Source organism: Callospermophilus lateralis, chromosome 4, assembly GCF_048772815.1.
Source record: "Callospermophilus lateralis isolate mCalLat2 chromosome 4, mCalLat2.hap1, whole genome shotgun sequence".
Lineage (NCBI taxonomy): Eukaryota > Metazoa > Chordata > Mammalia > Rodentia > Sciuridae > Callospermophilus > Callospermophilus lateralis.
In genome coordinates this window covers 82,982,462-83,002,656 of record NC_135308.1, presented here as the reverse complement: position 1 = coordinate 83,002,656, position 20,195 = coordinate 82,982,462, and the positions used below count along the sequence as shown (strand labels likewise).

The 20,195-nt window shown below is 38.6% G+C and overlaps 1 protein-coding gene across 1 annotated transcript in view; it reads left to right on the top strand.

Annotated features, from left to right (window-relative positions):
• The window catches only part of Gucy2c (guanylate cyclase 2C), a 68,755-nt gene that overhangs the window by 36,013 nt on the left and 12,547 nt on the right, over positions 1-20,195 (top strand). Inside the window, exons 13-21 of the mRNA XM_076852689.1 lie at positions 1,929-1,991; positions 2,548-2,619; positions 3,050-3,154; positions 10,134-10,220; positions 11,343-11,475; positions 13,671-13,808; positions 14,472-14,560; positions 17,663-17,754; positions 19,924-20,082. Coding sequence (XP_076708804.1) covers positions 1,929-1,991; positions 2,548-2,619; positions 3,050-3,154; positions 10,134-10,220; positions 11,343-11,475; positions 13,671-13,808; positions 14,472-14,560; positions 17,663-17,754; positions 19,924-20,082 — 938 coding nt within the window. The remainder of the gene's footprint in view (positions 1-1,928; positions 1,992-2,547; positions 2,620-3,049; positions 3,155-10,133; positions 10,221-11,342; positions 11,476-13,670; positions 13,809-14,471; positions 14,561-17,662; positions 17,755-19,923; positions 20,083-20,195) is intronic.

Genomic DNA, 20,195 nt, shown 5'->3' with positions numbered 1-20,195 from the left:
GCTAACATAGAAAGCCAGACCAGAGAATCAGACAAAGAGAAGTCAGGAAAAACAGAAAAAGAATGATAAAAAAAAATACAGAAAAAAGAATGATAAAGATGATGATATCTCATTTTAGAATAAAAAGAGAAATCCTTACTGGGCATAGAGGCACATGCCCATAACCTGTAATCCCAGTGGTTTGGGAGGCTGAGGCAGGAAGATCACAAGTTCAAAGCCAGCCTCAGCAACTTAGTGAACCCCTCTCTCAAAATAAAAAGAGGCTGGGGGTGGCTCAGTGGTTAAGTGCCCCTGGGTTCAATCCCCAGTGAAAGGGGAGTTGGGATCCTCTAGCTTGCAAGAAAAATTTCACCAACGATGTCTAATTTGATCACCAAGTACCCCTCTGAATAAGGATCGCAGAGTTAGGAAATGAGGTTCAAGTAGTTTAAATGACCTCATTGAGGTCAGAAACAGTAAAAAGAACACTAGACAAGAAGACAAGCAGCCTAGCCTCTGCTGGTCTTCTAATGTAGCATTTAATGTCATTTAACCCTTCTATGCCTCATTTGTAAAATAAAAAATAACAATAACTGATGTTGGCACCAGCACAGGCTTGCTGCCCGATACACAAAGAAGCCAAATAAGAAAGCACTGGGTATATGCAAAAGTAAAAGGCTTTATTCTGCTGCAGACTGACAGGGCGACCAGGAGACATCAGCTCAGATCTGCCTCCCAGATCTTTGAGTGACAGGGCAATTTTTAAGAAGAGAGAGGAGAGAGCTGCTGAGAAGAGAGAGTCTTGGCAGCTATAAACAAAACAGTCAACCTGCCTCTTCACAGGCCATGTATTTCTTTGGGGTGGGGTGGGGTGATTATCACATTCTGTGGGGGATTTTGAGGTCATTGACCTGATGAGCTGGCTACTTCTGCACTAATGCATTCTTGAAAAGCTGGTTTCAAACTGTCCTTCAGTGGATTCCAGAGACTGCCTAAAACACAATTAAGAACTTTGTTATTTAAAAAGTTTGTGCTGGGGTGTAGCTCAGTGGGAAAGTGTCTGCCTAACATGCATGAAGCCCTGGGTTCAATCCTTAGTCTGGGCATATCTAGGCCTTAGCAGATTCAACATTTATTCATCTGCATGGTGTTAGGAATCATGACTGGACCTTGATATATTTCACTCAAGTTTCAAGATGTCCTTGTAAGGTAAACTTTAACAAAGATAAACATACATACCAGATTTAAGAAGCAAACTAAAATATTCACTCGTTCCTAAACTTTCCTCTGTCTGGAGACTGGAAATATTTAACTGGCAAACCAACAGCCATATCTAGCCCATAGGTATCAGTGTTTGTGTGTGTGTTATTCAGTATTTAACATTTTAAAAATCAATTGCCAGCATATAAATATCATGGTGTAGCATGTAAAAATCCACATTTATCAACCAGCTTCTTTTGACAAATCAGACGATCTGACAATTCTGAGCAGAACCCAGAATTGTTGGGACTGCATCTCTTTAGACACATCTGGCCCATTTGCCTCATGGGCACTGCTACTTGGACTTTCAAGCATTAATTTGCAACTGAAATAAATGCATAGCATCTTCCTTTAGCACCATTCCCTAAGAGCATTTGTCTATACTATGGGCAATAATTCACCATAGGAGGGGGATAAGGGAAGAAGGAAGAAAGAAAATACATGGCTGAGGAGAGAAAGCGAGGAGAACCCAGTGTTAAGGAGGATATAGTCAATACTGGGAAGAAGAGGTTGGAGTGAGTAGTGGGAGGGAAAGACAAGTCAGTTACCACAGTGTTTCTGGGATCCTGCCCAGCAAGCTACTGAACAAACAGCAGATACAGCCCAGCTGGAAGAGCCTCTCAGTCTTTGACTGACAATGAATGGGACAAATAAGAAGTTCTGGAATAATTAGCCTTTTCTTGTGCCAGATTGATGACGACAAGAGACGAGATACAATCCAGAGACTTCGACAATGCAAGTATGACAAAAAGGTGACTCAAGACTCCCCCACTTCTCTAAACTCTAACTGGGAGCAGGTTCTGAGTCATCACTGTCCCAGCCCTGACTTTGCTAGGGGGATAGTGGGTGGGGGGTGTGGGGGGGGATGTTTCCCAGGTTGCTTCAAAGGGCTGTTTGTAGAGCTTCATAGGATAGGCAGGGCTCTGCTTGAAGGTTACAAAACTCACCATCCTGGGGGAGCCAAAGGACAAGTTAACTATTTGGAGGGAAACAGAAATACGAAATAGATTCAGAGCACTGAGAGCAACCCTAATATTGTATTTTGGCTCATTCTTGAGAATCCCATATGGGAGTTTTGTATCTTCTTGCCCATCTTCCTCCCATCTTCATGTTTCCCCTAGTCATTTTGCAAGAAACAAACAAACCTAAACACCAGGTCCTAAACACCAGGGATATAAACAACAATCAAATGTCACTGCTCAAAAAAACTTACAGTCTAATAGGACATAGGAACAAATTATTATAATACCCATTTATATGAGGAATTATATTGCAATAGTAACTCCTTAATTCAATTGATCTTTGCAGCGAGTGATCCTCAAAGATCTCAAGCACAGTGATGGCAATTTCAATGAGAAACAGAAGATAGAATTGAACAAGGTATGTGTCCTATACTTCAACCCCTTGAGAATTAACCTCACTCCATTTTCCCTGAACACAGAGGTCCCCTGTGGAGAAATGTCTTATGAGAAAGAAATGAATGTCTTAGCTACTTTTTGAAAATTCTGCCTAGAGATGTTGGAGGGTGAGATTTTACAGTGTAAAAATTCTGGAAATATGCTGGTATGTTCTAAAATACATCCTTAATATTATTTGAAAGTAGTGAAATTTGTATTCAAGTCACCTTGCTAGCAAAGGAAAGACTGCTGAATAAGATGTAACACAATATGTAGTAACAAATGGGTACTGACATTCAATTTATTAAGAGCAATGCATCTTCCCAAATGAAACACATTTTGCTAACATATGAATATTTTCTCTGGTTCCATTTTCTGGTTGATAAGCTTTTTAAACACACATGTTCTCCTAGCTGCTTCAGACTGACTATTACAACCTGACCAAGTTCTATGGCACAGTGAAGCTTGACTCCAGGATCTTTGGGGTGATTGAATACTGTGAGAGAGGATCCCTTCGGGTAAGAAACCAGCTTCATTTTCAATTTCCTAAGTGGTCAACCATATTAAAAAAAAAAAATCAGCAGATCTTTAAAAAATATTTTCCCAGAGGGATAATACTGTAGAGTTATCAGGAAAAGTTTGTAAACCCACATACTTTTCAAACTAGATTCCTCAGATTTTATCAATCAGTCCTATAATCTCTTTACAAAGAAGCCAAAAGATATTTGGAAAAGGAATGTAGATGGGAGAAAAAGGAACAGAGAACAGAAGTAGGAAAGTGAGTGGTTACTTCAAAATACACTTTGTGATGTGTGTTGGGCAGGTTGGGCAGTTACTGGGGATTGAGCCCAGAGGTGTTCTATCACTGAGCTATATCTCCAGCCCTTTTAATTTTTAGTTTGATACAGGGTCTTGCTAAGTTGTTGAGGCAGGTCTTGAACTTTTGATTCTCCTGCCTTAGCCTCCTGAGTAACTGGGATTACAGGCGTGTGCTATCACACCTGAATCAAACGCATTATATTTTACTTGAATTTTACTCAAATACATTATATTTTACACTTGTTTTTGTATTGAAAGATCAATGGATAGTTGTTATCAGAGCACCAAATAAGCACAAGAGGACTTGTTCATAAGTCCTGGTCTGCTCTGGTCTAAATTCCTACCTGCTCTTCCTTGTGAGGGAGACTGAAGATAACCAGGAGTTGCCATGGTCAGGTATTCTGGCTGAGCGGGTCCAAAGCAAAAAGAAGAATACAACAGGACTGAGTAAAGTTCATAGGAAGAACCAAGCACTAAGCAAAGAGTGTCAAATCATCACATAGTTCTGAAGGGCAAGCACAGTTGATTTGTAAAACACAAGAGTCAGGTGTCAAACAGAAACAGGGATTGAAAAGGGCAAGAGCAGGAAGGACTGTGGGACAATGACTTCAAGGGACACTGATACACCTGAACCAGACTGAACGGTCTGTGGGCACGTGCCATGAGGGCCCAAAGGTAGGGTGACCCAATGATTTATCAGGATACTTTGATAGTGACGGGGATGTTATAATAATGATCCTGGAATAACAGACACAAAGTGTAACTGGACCAAGAAAATCAAGATGTGTGGGTAGCCCTGCCTTTGGATTATATTCAGTACCTCTTAGGAACCTCATGTCCTCATAACAAAGCCAAATTCCTAAGCCAAATTCCTAAGAAGCTTTGGTAACTTCAAAGAGGTTCAGATATTCATAACTTAATGAAATTAAAAAATAATTTTTTGTCAAAACTAATAATTTGGAAATTATGAATTTTTTAATGGGCTTCAATTAAACAAAACAAGACAAAAAACAAAACAAAAAAGCAAGAACACTAGCTTTCCAAATATGTGGCATAAACCAAAATCTACCCTCAAAGAAAAAAACTGTAACTCTAAATGTGACTCTTTCTTAAACAATAGTAAATAATGTAGCTATTCAAAACTTAGAATAATAACTATGGCCTAAGGGGAAGAAGATGTTCAATATCAATCATTATAAAACAAAATAAAATTCAAAATGCACTGAGTTTAAAAAAAAACTATGAAAACACACAAGCCTCTTCTAATTGTGGTTTTAAAAATAAACATACAAATACTTAAAAGTAGGAATAATAAAAGCAGTGAAAACATGTAGCAATTATAATTGTGGAAAACACTTCATTGCTACTAAATTATCTTTGAAAAGAAAAAAACTTCAGAAGTAATAAAATCATGAAGATCTGACTCAAAAAGTAAAATTTTAAGTAGGCCAATTCTGAACCAGTTTCACTCACACTTCTGACATAAGATATATGAGGTTTTTTCATCCTAAAAGCCACTTAGTTCTTCTACTCTTTGGATACTAACTAGGTGTTCAGTTCAATTTTTTCAATGAACTCCTGGAGTTAGCATCAAACTCTACAGGTAAAGGGCTCAGTCCCACAACTGTCCCTATCTCAGACCCCAGTTGCAAGTCCCAGGCCTCTTGTACTTTGACCAACCAGCTGAAAATCAGGCATTCCTATGACTCCCTTCTTGATATTGGTAATTTGCTAGAAGGACTCAGGACTTATAGTTATTTACTATTACTGGTTTATTATAAAGTCTATTATAAAGACCACAGATAAGCAGCCAGATGAAGTGTAATGCCAGATTCATGGGACCCCAATAGACCTCTAGGAACCGAATCCGATGCAATCACACAAGAGTCTTTATTGCAAGCTCGAGCCTGGACTCACAACTGTTCCCGAAGCAGCAGTCCCAGGGAGTGAGTCCTGGTCCTTTGTTCAGTGAGATTTTATAGGTTTTGGGGGATACTCTATGCGTCACAACATCACTCAGCAAATCATTCCACACTGAGAGAAACTCAAACAACAACTTTTAACATTGATTAGCACATTCACTGGCAGGAACAAGTTGGGTAGGGGTGATTGGTTAGTACAAGAGGGGGAATTCCTTTGAACTGATTGGTTTAGGCCACGAGGGGTGTACGTGCTAAACTACATGGTTTCCCCACATGTTATCAACCACCATAAACTACTGGGGGATCATCTGGCATCCCAGGTATTTTCCCTGTCTCATGCTGATTGGTGGTTGCTAGGGCGTTGCTATGGATCCTCCCCTAGCCTAACTGAGTCAGGGACACCTGGCGCCACAGATCTCTCCTTTTATTTGCAGACAAACAACTCAGCAGGTTGGGTATGTGCCTAGGAGTGCTCTGTGGGTCTTTCCAAGGACAAGGGTCATGCCCCCTTCCTTGGACAGACTTTGCTCTGAGGTAGAGGCTGGTTTCTCACAAATGGAGTCACAGCAATTTCTCATAAGAAATACCTAGGGCAACTTCCCAAAGATCCCAAGCACAGGCACTTCTGTCCCTAGAGAGTTGGGTTGTGCCACCCTCCTGGCCTGTAGATGTGTTGACCTACTTGGAAGCTTTCAAACCCTTCATCAGGGGACTTGGGGGAAGTTCCATCACTGAGCCACAATTGATTAAACCATCCACCATTGACAGTTAACTCTATTTCCAGCCCTTTCTCCTCCCTGTTAGTGAAAGGGGAGGGACAGGGCCAAAATATCCACCCTATAATCATGTAACTGATTCTTTCCAGCAATTAGTCTCTATCTTGAAGTGGTGTAGAGGCTCACCGTGTTAGCTTTTCATCACTGAGACAAAATATCTGAGAAAATCAATTTAAGGAGGGAAGATTTATTTTGATTCATGATCTCAGAGGTTGCAGTCCACAGTCGCTGGCTCCATTGCTTTCGGCCTGTGGTAAGGGCAGATATCATGGTGGAATCACCGTTGTGGCAGAGCAAAGGTGCTCACGTCATGGCAGCCAGAAGCAAAAAGAAAGCAAGGAATGGGGTAGGGACAAGAAATACCCTTCTAGAGCATGGCCCCTGTAACCTACTTCTTCCAGTCATGCCCCCCCACTCCAGTTTCCACCAACTCCAAGTATTCTACTAATGAGGATTAATCCATTGATAAGGTCAGAGCCCCCAAGATCCCATTGCTTCTCAAAAGACTCACCTCTGAGCATTGCTGCCTTGGTGTTAGATATACATGAAAGATAAATAAATTTACATAGCAAGCTGGTTCTACGGCCAAGATATTTCATTATGTATATACAAATGTTCTAAAATTGGGCGAAAAAATCAACAATATGAAACACATCTGGTTCCAAGCATTTCAGATAAAGACATTCAACATGTGCTAGCTCAAAGCTGATTGTTAAATATTTAGGAATTTGTTAACTAGTCAGTGTTGAATTCTTGGTGGCTGAAAATATTTCAGATGGGAGCATTTCACCATAGAGTCTGCAAGTACTTAAATCAGGGCTATTTTCATAGAGCCAGTTTATTTGCCTACCACAGATTGTAATTTATATGGAAATATATAAATTCTAAAAACAAAGAATTTCCAATCAAAGGCAGACTTTTTTTTTCTTTTTGTTTTTTAGTTAACAAAGATCATCAGGAAAAATATAAAAGAGCAATAACAAACAAAACATTTTAACAAAGAAGAATAATGAGAGGCTACTTGCCAGAAAGTTATAATAAAAGCAGTCTAGTAATAGTTCATGAATAAAGACATGATTTATGGAAGAAAAATACATGGTCCAAGAATAGCATTAGTATATTGTCAAGTTTGGTGAAAGGGTAATTTAGTAAATGGTGCTGAGATAATAGGACCCTCAGACTTTTCATCTCTCATCCACATGAGAATCTTTGCTTCCCTACTGTGTCCAGATCTCAGCTTTACTCACACTTTCTAAAGGAAACATCTTTGACTTACATAACAAATTCCCAGAGTGTAAGGGTCAATCCTCAGATTTGTAGCCCCTTTTTATAGTACTTATCATATTTATAATTTCACATTTATTACAGTTATTTTACGAGTGTCAGTTTCCCCCACCAGATCATGAATGCTCTAAGAGGGCCCACTGTAATCCTAGCACCAAACTCAGGGCCTGCTGTATACACTCAACTATCTCTAAGGAAATAAGTAGATTACCTAATAAAATCGATCAGAAAACAGCACATAAACCTACATATATATTATGGTCCCAATTTTGTAAGACATAGTACATATACCTTATGTAAATGCACATTGAGAGGAATAGAAGGAAATACCAGAATGAGAACAAGTTAGATGATGCAACTAGCTGTGATTCTTATTTTCTCCTTTTTTATATTTTGTAAACTTTGTTCATATTTTCTATACTATGTATATATTCCCTTCATAGTCAAACAGAATAATACACTTTTTACAATTTGTCCAATGAGAGCAGGATAGGATTGGTGAATGGTGAGATAAAGATAAAGAATGGATAGAAAGGTAAATAATTACTGTAGAGAGTCTGTGTGCTCATAACTCTCCTCTCTTAACTCCCTAGTACCCACAGTTCAGCTGGTCTCATCTGAAATGATCAATGACTTCAGACACTTTCTTAGAAATTATGGCTACAGTGCCTAAATTAAAACTAAAGGTCATATTGAGCTTTTTCCTAAAATAAGAAAGTATTGTTAGGTTATCACTTAGGATCCTGTATACTGTGAATAACAATTACTTATTGACTTTATTAAAAAGATGTGTCTTGCTAGATGCAGGGGTGCACACTTGTAATCCCAGCAGCTTAAGAGGCTGAGGCAGGAGGATTGTGGGTTCAAAGCTAGCCTCAGAAACTTAGCAAGACCCTAAGCAACTTAGTGAGACTTTGTCTCAAAATAAAATATAAAATGGGCTGGGGATGTGACTCGGTGGTTAAGTGCCCCTGGGTTCAACCCCTGGTGCAAGCAGGTGCACGTGCACACATACACACATACACACACACACACACACACACACACACACACAAAGATGTGTCTTGATAGAGCCTCCATCGTGTTAATATAGGTCAAAAGTCTAGCTCTTACAATTCACACAAAAATCCAAGAACTCTCTTTTTGACAGAGGGCTTAGCAAACCTAAGAAAAAACTTAGCACTATTAAGCTTTTGAGAAAAGCACTGATCCAACTTTTGAAAGATGGGGCATGCAGGGCAATCATGTTTTAATCAAGCTCCCAGCTCTCCTTCCAGGGGGGGTGTGCTCATTTCTTGGCCCCTAATGGTGAAAGCCGCTCAGTGCTTCTCATTGAAGGAAAGAATTAGTCATGTACTAATGACACTTTGCTCAGCCATGCATTGGCCCCAGATCTGACAGCTGTCCCGTAACAGAGCTGAAAAACTTCTATCACCCAGTGGCATTGTAGCCACTGTAAGAGCACAGCCCAGTGCATCCCTCATGGGTTTGTAGTGATGCTGGTGTCACCAAACCTACTGTGCTGCCAGAGGGCACACAGAATTATATACAGTACATAATATTTGAAGATGATAATAAATGATCATGTGATTGATTTAGGTATCAGCACAGTATGTTTTTTAATCACTATTTTAGAGTGTACTCCTTTTAAAAGAAGTCGTACTGTAAACAATGTGTGGTGTTGTGCAGGCAGCTGCCCCATACACATAGTGTTTCCTGTGCTCTTCATGACATCATTCCATCTTGTGCTGTATTTACTGTTGTTGTTTTGATCATTGTTACAGGGCAGAGACCCACCGTATAGCTGAGGCACCCCCTTCATCCCAGTTCTTGCAATCATGCCAGAAAGATTTCAGATGTTACTCAGAGTAACAGGCATAAGCTTATTAAAAGGGACAGGAAATGGGAAAAGATGACACTCTCCAGGGACACAATGGGTCCTCTCAGAAAGGAGAGGGTACTCGGTGTCTTCTCTCCTGCCTCTAGTTTTAGTGGGGGTCTCAGGGAAGTTTCCAGAGAGTCCCACCCAGGTTTACCTCTTAACTTTTGACCGACAGCATGATAACATCAGACTTCCAAGTCCCCACTGTGCATGACAGCTCTAGGTCACTTTGGCCCATGCTGGCCAGTTCTCATTGGAACCTGTTCTTACAGGTTTTATGGTTAGGGGGAATTATCTTTATCTCATTGAGTTCCGGAATCTGGTCTATGTGAGGATCACAAAAGTTCCCGACCCCTACTTCAGGGTAAGTTCTTATCAGCATTTGGGGCCTGCATTTCATTTGAAGATAATAGGTAGTTTGCTGAGGAATATCATATATCCTGTTGGCTTCAGACAGGTAGGGCTGCAGGTAAATTGTTTTTTAAAAGAAAAAAGCAAGTGGGAGTCAGCACAGTGGGCCCAGTTTATGGAATTATTATTCCCTTAACCTCATATTCCCACACCTCACATCTGTCTGTTCCCTTTTAATCATCATGGCCCTAGGAGCAATAGGCTGTTCCATGTAAAATACATACCTCTTTGCCTATGTGGGTAGTAAGCTAAACCCTCTATGTTTGTGTAAAGTACCCTCACACAATCATGATCCCAAGCTCTCATGATTAGGAGATTATTGTTTGGCTCATAATAGTCTCTCCAAACCATTCTTCCATACAACAGCTCACCTTCTTTCTTTTTTTTCTTTTCTCCTATTCAGGAAGTTTTGAATGACACAATTTCCTACCCTGATGGCACATTCATGGATTGGGAGTTTAAGATCTCTGTCTTGTATGACATTGCTAAGGTAAGAGACCTATGAAAATAAGAAACATTTATGAAAATTAAATATAAAACAGATCTGGCTATATTCAACCTCAGCGTGCATTGATTTCTTCATTTGTAGAATGATGATGGTAGCTATGTCATATATGAAATATAAAATATGAAATCATGCACATGCTTACCACAAGGCCCAGTACAAATAAATATTCCATATACATTGGTTACATTATTTTTGTTGTCGTATTTTTTTTTTGTATTCTGGGCGTGGGGCATAAATTTTAATAGATTTGTCAGAAATCAAAATCATATTAAACTTCATGGAAGACCACTGAAGTTTTTCAACTTTCTAAGAAAAAACACGAAGTACAAGCAGCTGTCTTACATGAAGCAATAATAAATTTGGACATGACTATTTCCAGACATGACATGAAAAAGGAAGCCGACCCAGTAACCATGGCCTTATTCGAGAATGAAGTTTTCCCAAGAGTGAACCGTTTTGTATGGTTCCAAAAAATGTCACAATGACCTTTTTGCTTGTACAATTTCACTCCTACAAAGGTTGAAAACCAGTTCTGGCTATGACACCTCTGGCCACCAGAGGGTGGTACAAGAGCTAAAATTGTACTTCCCCTTTCAAACAGAAGGAATGAAACGCTTCTGTTTCAAAACAGAATGAAACCAATTCAATTTTAAGAAATAATCTGGGCCAGCCCCTCCCCTTCAAAAAACAAGGACTTATGATTCATATTTGAAAAATTGAGGTAGCCAGGAAAGAACCAGAGACATACACAGGGTCACAAACCAAATCACTGGCAAGTAAAACACTTAAATTATATATAAACACACACTTATATTTATTTGCCTCATACAAAATTACTTAACCAGAGTTTTTACACAATGGTCTTTTACTCTGTTACCTGCTCTGTAGCCTAAATAGACTTCAAAATGATATAGAATATGTAGGAAAATATTAAAGCTTTAATAAAATCTATAAACCAAAAGTAATGGTACTGAATTTAAAATCTGACAGTGTGACTATCTTTTATGCTGAAATAGTGTCAAAATGTCACTTCTTCCTTTAAAATAATCAAGCAGCTGAAGTGTGTCTCATCTTTTTGTTTTCCTGTCATCCGAAAAATTGCAGGGGATGTCATATCTGCACTCCAGTAAAATAGAGGTCCATGGTCGTCTGAAATCCACCAACTGCGTAGTGGACAGTCGAATGGTAGTGAAGATCACCGATTTCGGCTGCAATTCCATTTTACTTCCAAAGAAAGGTTTGTAATGAATGAAATTTTTCACTAGCTTTCCATTTGGCATTTCTTTTTCTTTCTTCTTACTTTAAAAAAATTTTTTTTTCTCTCAAGCCCAGATAAAGTGATTAGAAAACAGTGATATTGATCAGAAAACAAACACTTGGAGTGACCAGAGGCTCATTCTCCATCTGAGTTAAACAAATATTCTTTATGGACCTTATCCTCAATGCTCAGCTGAGTGTCCCCTGATATCAGTGAGAGATCATGAAGAACTTATTGATTTGTGAAACAAAATAGAATGAAAAAATATAGAAGTTTAGTGCAGGCAGGAACCTTAGAAATTATCTGGTTTAATCCTCTTCTTTTAAAAAAATCAGAATTGAGACTCAGAGAAGTTACAAGATTTCCCTAGAAGATAAAATATAAAGCATTTTCAAAGCTACACATCTTTCATTCTTCTATGGTAATAAAGCATAAGAAAAAAAAACCTCTTCTCAATGAAATATATTCTCATCATTTTCAGAATGTGGTGGGTCAAAAAAGGTAACTTGGTTTGTAGAGTGTGAGGGGTTTTTCATGTTAAATATTTATCTTTCTTTACTATAACTCATAGTTAAGCAGCCTTACAAATCTAGCATTCGTGTTACCTAAAATTACTACTAAATCCAAAAATTAACTCTGTGTCTAATTCTAATTTCACAATCCTTTAGTTTTTCCTTAGTAAAAATTATAATTCTGCCCTGACTTCCACAGTCTTGTCAAGTATAAAATGATATTGGACTCAATCCGGTAAATTCTTGTCGAAGCCCTACTGTGTGCCAAACATGGCTCATGATGTAACGAGCAAATCTCCTTCATCAGATGACTGCAGTGTCAGTATTAGTAGATTACATACCTTTTCAACAACCTCAAACCTTTAGGATCCACTGTGAGTGAATCACAAGTCACAAATATTTATAAGACTGGAATTCGAAAAGGTGATGTAACTTTGGTTGGAGAACCAAATGAGGAAATACATCATAAATACATCACTGTGCCCAGCAACATGAATCTATGTATTGTTTTTATTAAAACTACTGAATATCAAAATCTCAAAGCATTTATAAGAAGTGGGGTGATTTCAAAAACTTTCCAGGGAGTGCAGAAGAAAAATGAATTAATTCTATGTTCCTGTCATTGCTAAATCAGATACATAATGGGTGTCCAGAACACAGGTGTCTCTAGGTGCTAAGACATTCGTGTGAAATGAACTCAATGTAAATCATTAGAGTTGTGTTAACATAATAAAATGTGATTAAATTACATACATCATATTTTTTAAGAATACTGTGGAAACTAAAGAAACTGCCTCTGTGGACATGAACTGGCTTGGAAGCCACCAGTATATTATGCTTGGGAAATATTTTTATCTTCTTTCAGTAACTACATATTTAAATATATATATAATATAAGCCAGGTGCAATGGTGCGCGCCTGTAATCCCAGCAGCTCAGGAAGCTGAGGTAGGAGAATCGCAAGTTCAAAGCCAGCCTCAGCAACTTAGCAAGGCCCTAAGCAACTCAGTGATAGCTTGCCTCAAATAAAGTTATTAAAAGGGCTGGGATGTGGCTCAATGGTTAAATGCTCCTGGGTTCAATCCTCAGTACCAGGAAAAAAAAAAAAAAAAAAAGAAAATATATATATATATATATATATATATATATATATATATATATATATAGAGAGAGAGAGAGAGAGAGAGAGAGAGAGAGAATAAATTCTAATAATTTAAATAATAAAATGTTTAAATATATATATTTTTATTTATTTGTTTATAAAAGTTTTCAAAAATTCATTCCATATGTACCATAAGTTATTAAATCCCTCAGCCTCTCATATTCTATTGCATTCATTAAGCATATTTACTGGGCACTTACTACACACCAGACCCTGTTCTGGGTAGACCTCAAGGGTTTTCAGAACTATTATCCTAGCTGTTTTAGAGAACTCATATGACCTCACCCAGATTCTGACTTTTCAAAGTCAGCTTTAAAACTAAGTGTGTTATTCTACCTTCTATCACTGCTATGAACCTACACTCCTTAAAAGTTTGGGACCACACCATTCCAAAACCAACCGTATTCTAGGTGGATGGGGTAGAACTTAAAAAACAAAAGCAGGTTGGAGACCCAGAAGCCGCTCACCCCAACTTTGCACTCTCAATATCTGAACGCACAGACCTGTGGACCGCTCCAGAGCACCTCCGCCAAGCCAACATCTCTCAGAAGGGAGATGTGTACAGCTTTGGAATCATCGCCCAGGAGATCATCCTGCGGAGAGAAACCTTCTACACCTTGAGCTGCCGGGACCAGAAAGGTAAGTCTGAACCCCCTCGCCTGCCCCAGCTGGGAGCCAGCCAACCTGCATTCTGGGCTCAGTGAGGCCCTAATCTCCTTGTAACCATATCTCATCTGCAAAAGTAGTGACTGCCCATCTGCACTACACATTTTACAAGGTTATTGGAAGGATTAAGAGTTAGAGTCCCCGAAAAGCACAAAATAACGTGCCCTGGCAGGCATCATTGCTGTCAGTGTTGTGGTCATAGAATCTTCCCTTACAATTTCCACCTTTCCTTCTGATTCTGAAAGAGCTGATCACTCTAGCAGGACAACACAAATATTTCAGTTTTTACTATGAGAAGAGCTACAGATTTTTTTTGTCACATCCTTTCAGAGGAAAATATTTCATTCCATTCTCCAATTTTTTTTACATACACAAATTATTTTTAATCAAAAAGTGAAGCACTGCCACTGTAGTGAGTACAAATCCATGAGTCAGGATAGCATGCAATTTTTTATTTTTCTAAACATCCATTCAGTCTTTACTGAGCATTCATTACGTGCCAACTCTGAACTATCTTGGGAAATAAGATGACTAAGGGATTTAGGGAGGGTGGGGCCAGAGTATTGGACACAAGAAGCCTTCTGAAGGTGATGATGCTGTATTCTTTCTTCTAACTTGACTATTCTCACCAATCAGAGAAGATTTTCAGAGTGGAAAATTCCAATGAAATGAAACCCTTCCGCCCAGATCTCTTCCTGGAAACAGCAGACGAAAAAGAGCTGGAAGTGAGTACATCTTCCCCTGTATTCATTTCTTTGGCCGGCTCTAAAAATTCACCACAAATGTGGTGGTGAAAACAACAAAGACTTATTCAGTTACAGTTCTAAAATCAAGTTGTTGACAAGGCTGCACTCCCTCCACAAGCTCTAAGGGGATGATTCATTCCTTGCCTTTTCCAGAAGCTTCTGGTAGCTGTTGATATTCCTTGGCTTGTGGGCCCACATTCCAAGCTCTGTCTCTTGGTCACATTCTCTTCTCTCTTTCTGTCTGTTTTCCCTTAATCTTCTTCCTATTAGGACACATGTCACTGCATTTGGACCCACCCAATTCCAGCATAATTGCCCCACCTCAAGATTTTTAACTTACCTACATCTGCAAAGACTCTTTCTCCAAATATAATGGTTCCCTTATCTGTAGTTTTGCTTTTTGTGATTTCAGTTATCCACGGTCAATTGTAGTCTGAAACTACTATATGCAAATTTCCATAAATAAACAATTCATAAGTTATAAATTGCATATTGTTCTGAGTAGTGTGACATATTGAGTTCTGGTGGTGTTGTGTATCAGAGATAGTGTGACACCTGACAGTGTGTATCCTAAGTGGTGTGACAAGATCTTACTCTGTCCCACCTGAGATATCAATCATTCCTTTGCTCACATATCCATGTTGTATATACTACCCTCCCACTGTTCATTCAGTAGCCACCTAGGTTATCAGATTGACTGTTGAGGGATAAAGTGCTTTTATTTAAGTAATTCTTATTTTGCTTAATAATGGCCCCCAAATGCAAAGGCAATGAAGCTGGAAATTTTATTCCAGTATATTATTGTAATTGTTTTATCATAGTTATTGTTGTTATTCTCTTACTATGTCTAATTTATAAATTAAACTTTATCATGGGTATGTACAAGGTTCAGTGCTCCCCACAGTTATTCACTGGGAGTCTTGAAATTATCCCCTGCAGATAAAGGTGGACTACAGAAAGGTAATACTCACAGATTCTAGGGATGGGATATTCCACATGCCCTCTTCTGCTGCCAAATCATAAAACTGGCTCCTAAAACACACATCACATTCTTAATTTTTATCAACTAAAAGAACAAGATGTCAATGTAATACCCTTGTTAGTCTTATAAAAATATATACTCTGTTTATAGAGAATTATCTAATAATTTAAAAAGAAATATTCCAATATCTAGAAAAACTTAAGTGTACTTTTACTCTTCCCCAGGAAGAAATGGAGTTTTTCTCTCCATATTTGCTTATTTATTTATTTATTTTTCTAACAATTCTTCAGAAAAAGCTTTACTGCTGGGGATAAAAATTCTACTTTTTTTTTTTTTTTTTAAGAATTTTATCTGAACTTTAATACAAGAGATAGTCAAGTATTTTAAAAATCTTTCTGGTGCTTTACATACATATGTACCTTTTGTTCCTTGTAGGATAAAAGCAGAAATGTTGTCCTTCCATTTATAAGTCCATGCCGAGGAGTTTTCTAGCCAGAATCCACCCAGGAAAAATGGGCCACTCTTCCCTCTCCTCTTCGTTTGCTCCTTTTCAATAGCACAGGCACATTGTAGCCCAGGGTTCTGAGGTACAATTGCTCCTATTCCTGCCTTCTCCTTGTTCCTTCTTTTCATCTGCTTCTCTATACCTCCCCATATATCATACATCCATTCTCAAACTCTCTAACTTGAGCATAGTTGTCCTCAGGATCTGTAGTAAATTGGTTCCTTGTCTGCTCAAGTCCCTCATATAAAATGGCATAGCATTTGCATATAGTCTATACCCATCTTCCCATGTATTTTAAGTCATTCTCCAGGTTATTTATGATATCTAAATATAGTGTAAATGCTATGTAAATACTTCTTATACTGTATTGCTTAGGGAATATAGATGAGGAAAAAAATCTATATGTGTTCAGTACAGACCTGATTTTTTCTTTTCTTTTCTTTTCTTTTTTTTTAATCTGCTATTGATTGAATCCATGGATGCAGAAGCAGAACCCACCAATAGGGATACAGAGGGCCAAGAGTAATTCAGATTAAAACCTTTTTCACCAAAGCATTTTTATCCTCAATTCATTTGTGCATAGTTGGATGGTTCTGGAATTGAAAATAAGGAATGAGATTTCATATCTAGTAGCTGGTTCCAATGGAATACAGGTCTGATCACTGAGCGATGCCAAAAGCTACTCAGGATTTTCCTTTGTGGTGCTGTTCCAGAACGTTTCTAGTTGTTTCTATCCAATCTCCTATAAGGTAGTCAGCAGGCCATTTATCAAGCAAGGACATCACCTCATGGTGAGTTATAGACAGCCAGAGGCTACACCAGGGCTCCAGTCCCTTCCCAAGCAAAGTACAAGAACAGGGATTTAATATTGCCTGTTTTTAGTCAGAGTGAAAAACAAATTTTTTTAAAAAGTTTTTCACCTCTCTTTTTCATAAAATATAGATTCCATGGGCTCCTTCTGCCTCCCTCTTCCTCCTCACCTCTCCTTTTCTCTATGTTGCTGTTCTAGTGCAACTGTGTATTAGGATTACATGGGGAACTTTAAAAATATATAAAACTGTCCTTTCCTCATGCAAAATTGGGGACATACTTATTCTAATGAATTAGTCATTGTTTATCTTTACAGTTACATCCAAAGCTTTTGAGGTGGGGCCTGGCTATAAGAAATATACATGTTCCCCAGGCAATTCTTTTAGCCGCAATGGAAAACCACTGACTGCTGTCCAGCTCTTATTCTCATTTAGAGCCACTTACTCATCAAGACCTATTAATTTTTGCCCTCACCAGCACAAACCCTGCAAATTACTATAGAGCATTTAGTCTCTCGCATCAACCTTGTCTCATCCAAACTGGTATCACGTTTTTCATTAATTTCACCCACAGGAACTACTGGGTAAGGTAGTGTAGGTGGTAATACCTGAGATGGAAAATGCAGAACTAGCTTTATCCTCAATGTCAGAGGTGAGGTTTGGTTTTTTGGGGGACAGTGAGGGAGAAATATGTCTTCTTAATTACTCCCATCAAAGAGAAAAGGAGGCTACCTTGTCTGAATTTACCATCCTCTGAAATAATTCACCCCACTTCCTTCTTCCAGGTGTATTTACTTGTAAAAAGCTGCTGGGAGGAAGATCCAGAAAAGAGACCAGATTTCAAGAAAATCGAAAACACACTGGCCAAGATATTTGGGTACTGATGAAATGTTTACTTTTCACAAATTTTGGGTTTTTCAGTGACAGCTGACATTCAATGGTATCCAAGAACGAGTATGCCTATTCCAGTGAAATATCCCAGACTGCAAACACCTGTCTCATAAAAATTAAAATGATATGAAGACTAACAGGCCATTTTCTCAGGGACACACTCGCTTGAAAATTTTAAAATGTCAGACAAATTGTCTGGTTGAAAACAAGTTCTAACTGATCATAGCATTTCTGTTACAAATATAGTACCAGATCCTTGTGCAGGTAATTAAGATATAGGTCTTGAGAATCTGTAAAGCCTCTTGATAATTCTTAAGATCAGCAAGTTTTTTAAATGTTAAAATCACCAGTTCTGGCCCTGGGTACTTAAGATTTGTCTTATGAATCAGGTACAATTGAACAACAACAAAAAAAACAGCAGCACACAATTATCCAGTGAGGTTGAATTCTGGATGTCTCATGTTTTCAGCTAATCCATTGCAGATGAGAAAAAAAAAAATTGAATGAATAGTTAGGAGATCCAGTTTCCACGCTAGGATCTGATAGTACTTGCTATGGGATGTAGGGCAAAATTCTCACCCTCACAGGGTGTCAGTTGTCTTGTTAGTAAAATTGGATTGGACAAGATAATTTCTTCAGTTCCTCCCAGCTCTGCAGTTCTCATTAGGTCAAAAGATTCAGATAATCAAGGAGACTAAAAGCTCAGGGCTGGAGATGAGGTGCAGTGAAGTTAATGAGTGTGTGGTCCTGGATGGGTAGAACTAAACTGTCAGCTGTTGGAATGGAGCTGAAAGTAATAAGGGATTTAATTCTTGCCACCTTTTCACTCTTTCATAGGCCTGTTACTGAGAGCAATTGAGATTGTACAATGACAGATGACATGTAGCCTCGTGAAGACTGTAGCCTTCATGTGGTGGTTCTCAAAGTTGGCCGCACATTGGAGTCACCTGAGCAGCTTTCAGAACTGCTGATGCCTGGGTCCTGCCCCAGAGAGTCTAACGTAATTGGTCTGGGGTGCAGGCTGGCACCAGAAGTGTTAATAGCTCCCCAGGTGATTAAGATATGCAGTCAAGGCTGGGAAAACTATTTTAATTGAATTAATTAATGGTGGAATAAAACAATCCATCTTTGTACCTTACACCTGCTCCCTCACCCATTCTACCCAGCTAGTTTCTAAGTGGGGCAAGTAAGAGTCCCTTGAGAGCTTGTTAAAAAAAAATTCTGCTGCAAGCCTAGCAGTTTTACTTACAGAGGTCTTGGGTAGGATTCAGAAATATATTGACTTTTTAACAAACATCCCTCCTCACCCCAGGGGATCATGATGTAGGCCATCTCCTCCTGAGAGCAGAAGTGGTGGCCTGTGCTTGTCATAGTTGTAGTGACCAAGTGGCCATGATTTATTCAGCACCACCCACAGTGCTTTCCTGTGTTAGGAGCGTGATCTCTGATACATGACACCACAAGAACTCAATGTGTCTCTTCCCTGAGTTCTGCACCAGGTATCATGTGTCCCAGTGTCATAGAAAGCTGGCCTCTCATCTTGTGCCTTCTAACAACATAATCCAGAATTAGAATATTATCCTGAGGAGATGCTCTGTGGCTTGGCTTGGACTTTCTTGGTCTTTCTCTTATGCTTCCATTGATCACTTCTAGGCCATTTTTAAAATGATTCTCCTTTATTATAAATCATGTATTATTAAAATTTTAGAAAAGAGGAATAAGCCAGCAAGAAAGTAAAAGCACCTGTTTTCCAGTAAAATTGAGATTATAGTTTTACTATTTTATAAACTGACTTTTTTCACTTAGTGATAAAGGGTGCTTCTTTATGTTGTGTTTAATTATTCTAATTTCTATTTTATGGTACATTAGTATTCCATTACGCATAATATTTAGACTATGTTTTTGGTATATATTTAGATTATTTTCCAGTGTTTGCTATTATAAATAATTCTGTGGCTTTCTTTGTAGATAATTTTAAACATTCATGATCTTATTTTTCCTTTTTTCTCTCTTTGGTTTCTCTTCAGGTTAAATTTTTTTTGTTGTTGGCCCTTTTTCTTTTTCTTTAATTTCCTATTCCATGTGGTTTTCCATTGTTTTACTGAGTGTTTTCTTAATTAATGGGTAAGATCTCTTTATCTACTTCTACCTACAGACTTTTTCATGACCAAAAAAATGAAACTTATATGGACACCTTGATTCGACGCCTGCAGCTATATTCTCGGAACTTGGAACATCTGGTAGAGGAAAGGACTCAGCTGTACAAGGCAGAGAGGGACAGAGCGGACAGACTGAACTTCATGCTGCTCCCCAGGTGAGGCAGCCCTCCTGCTGACATAGTTCGCTGATTCCACAGCCAGGCTTCATGGTCTGTGGCTGAAACCTTTGGCATATCTGACTAGCATTGCTGTTGCTTTTCTTTTGTTT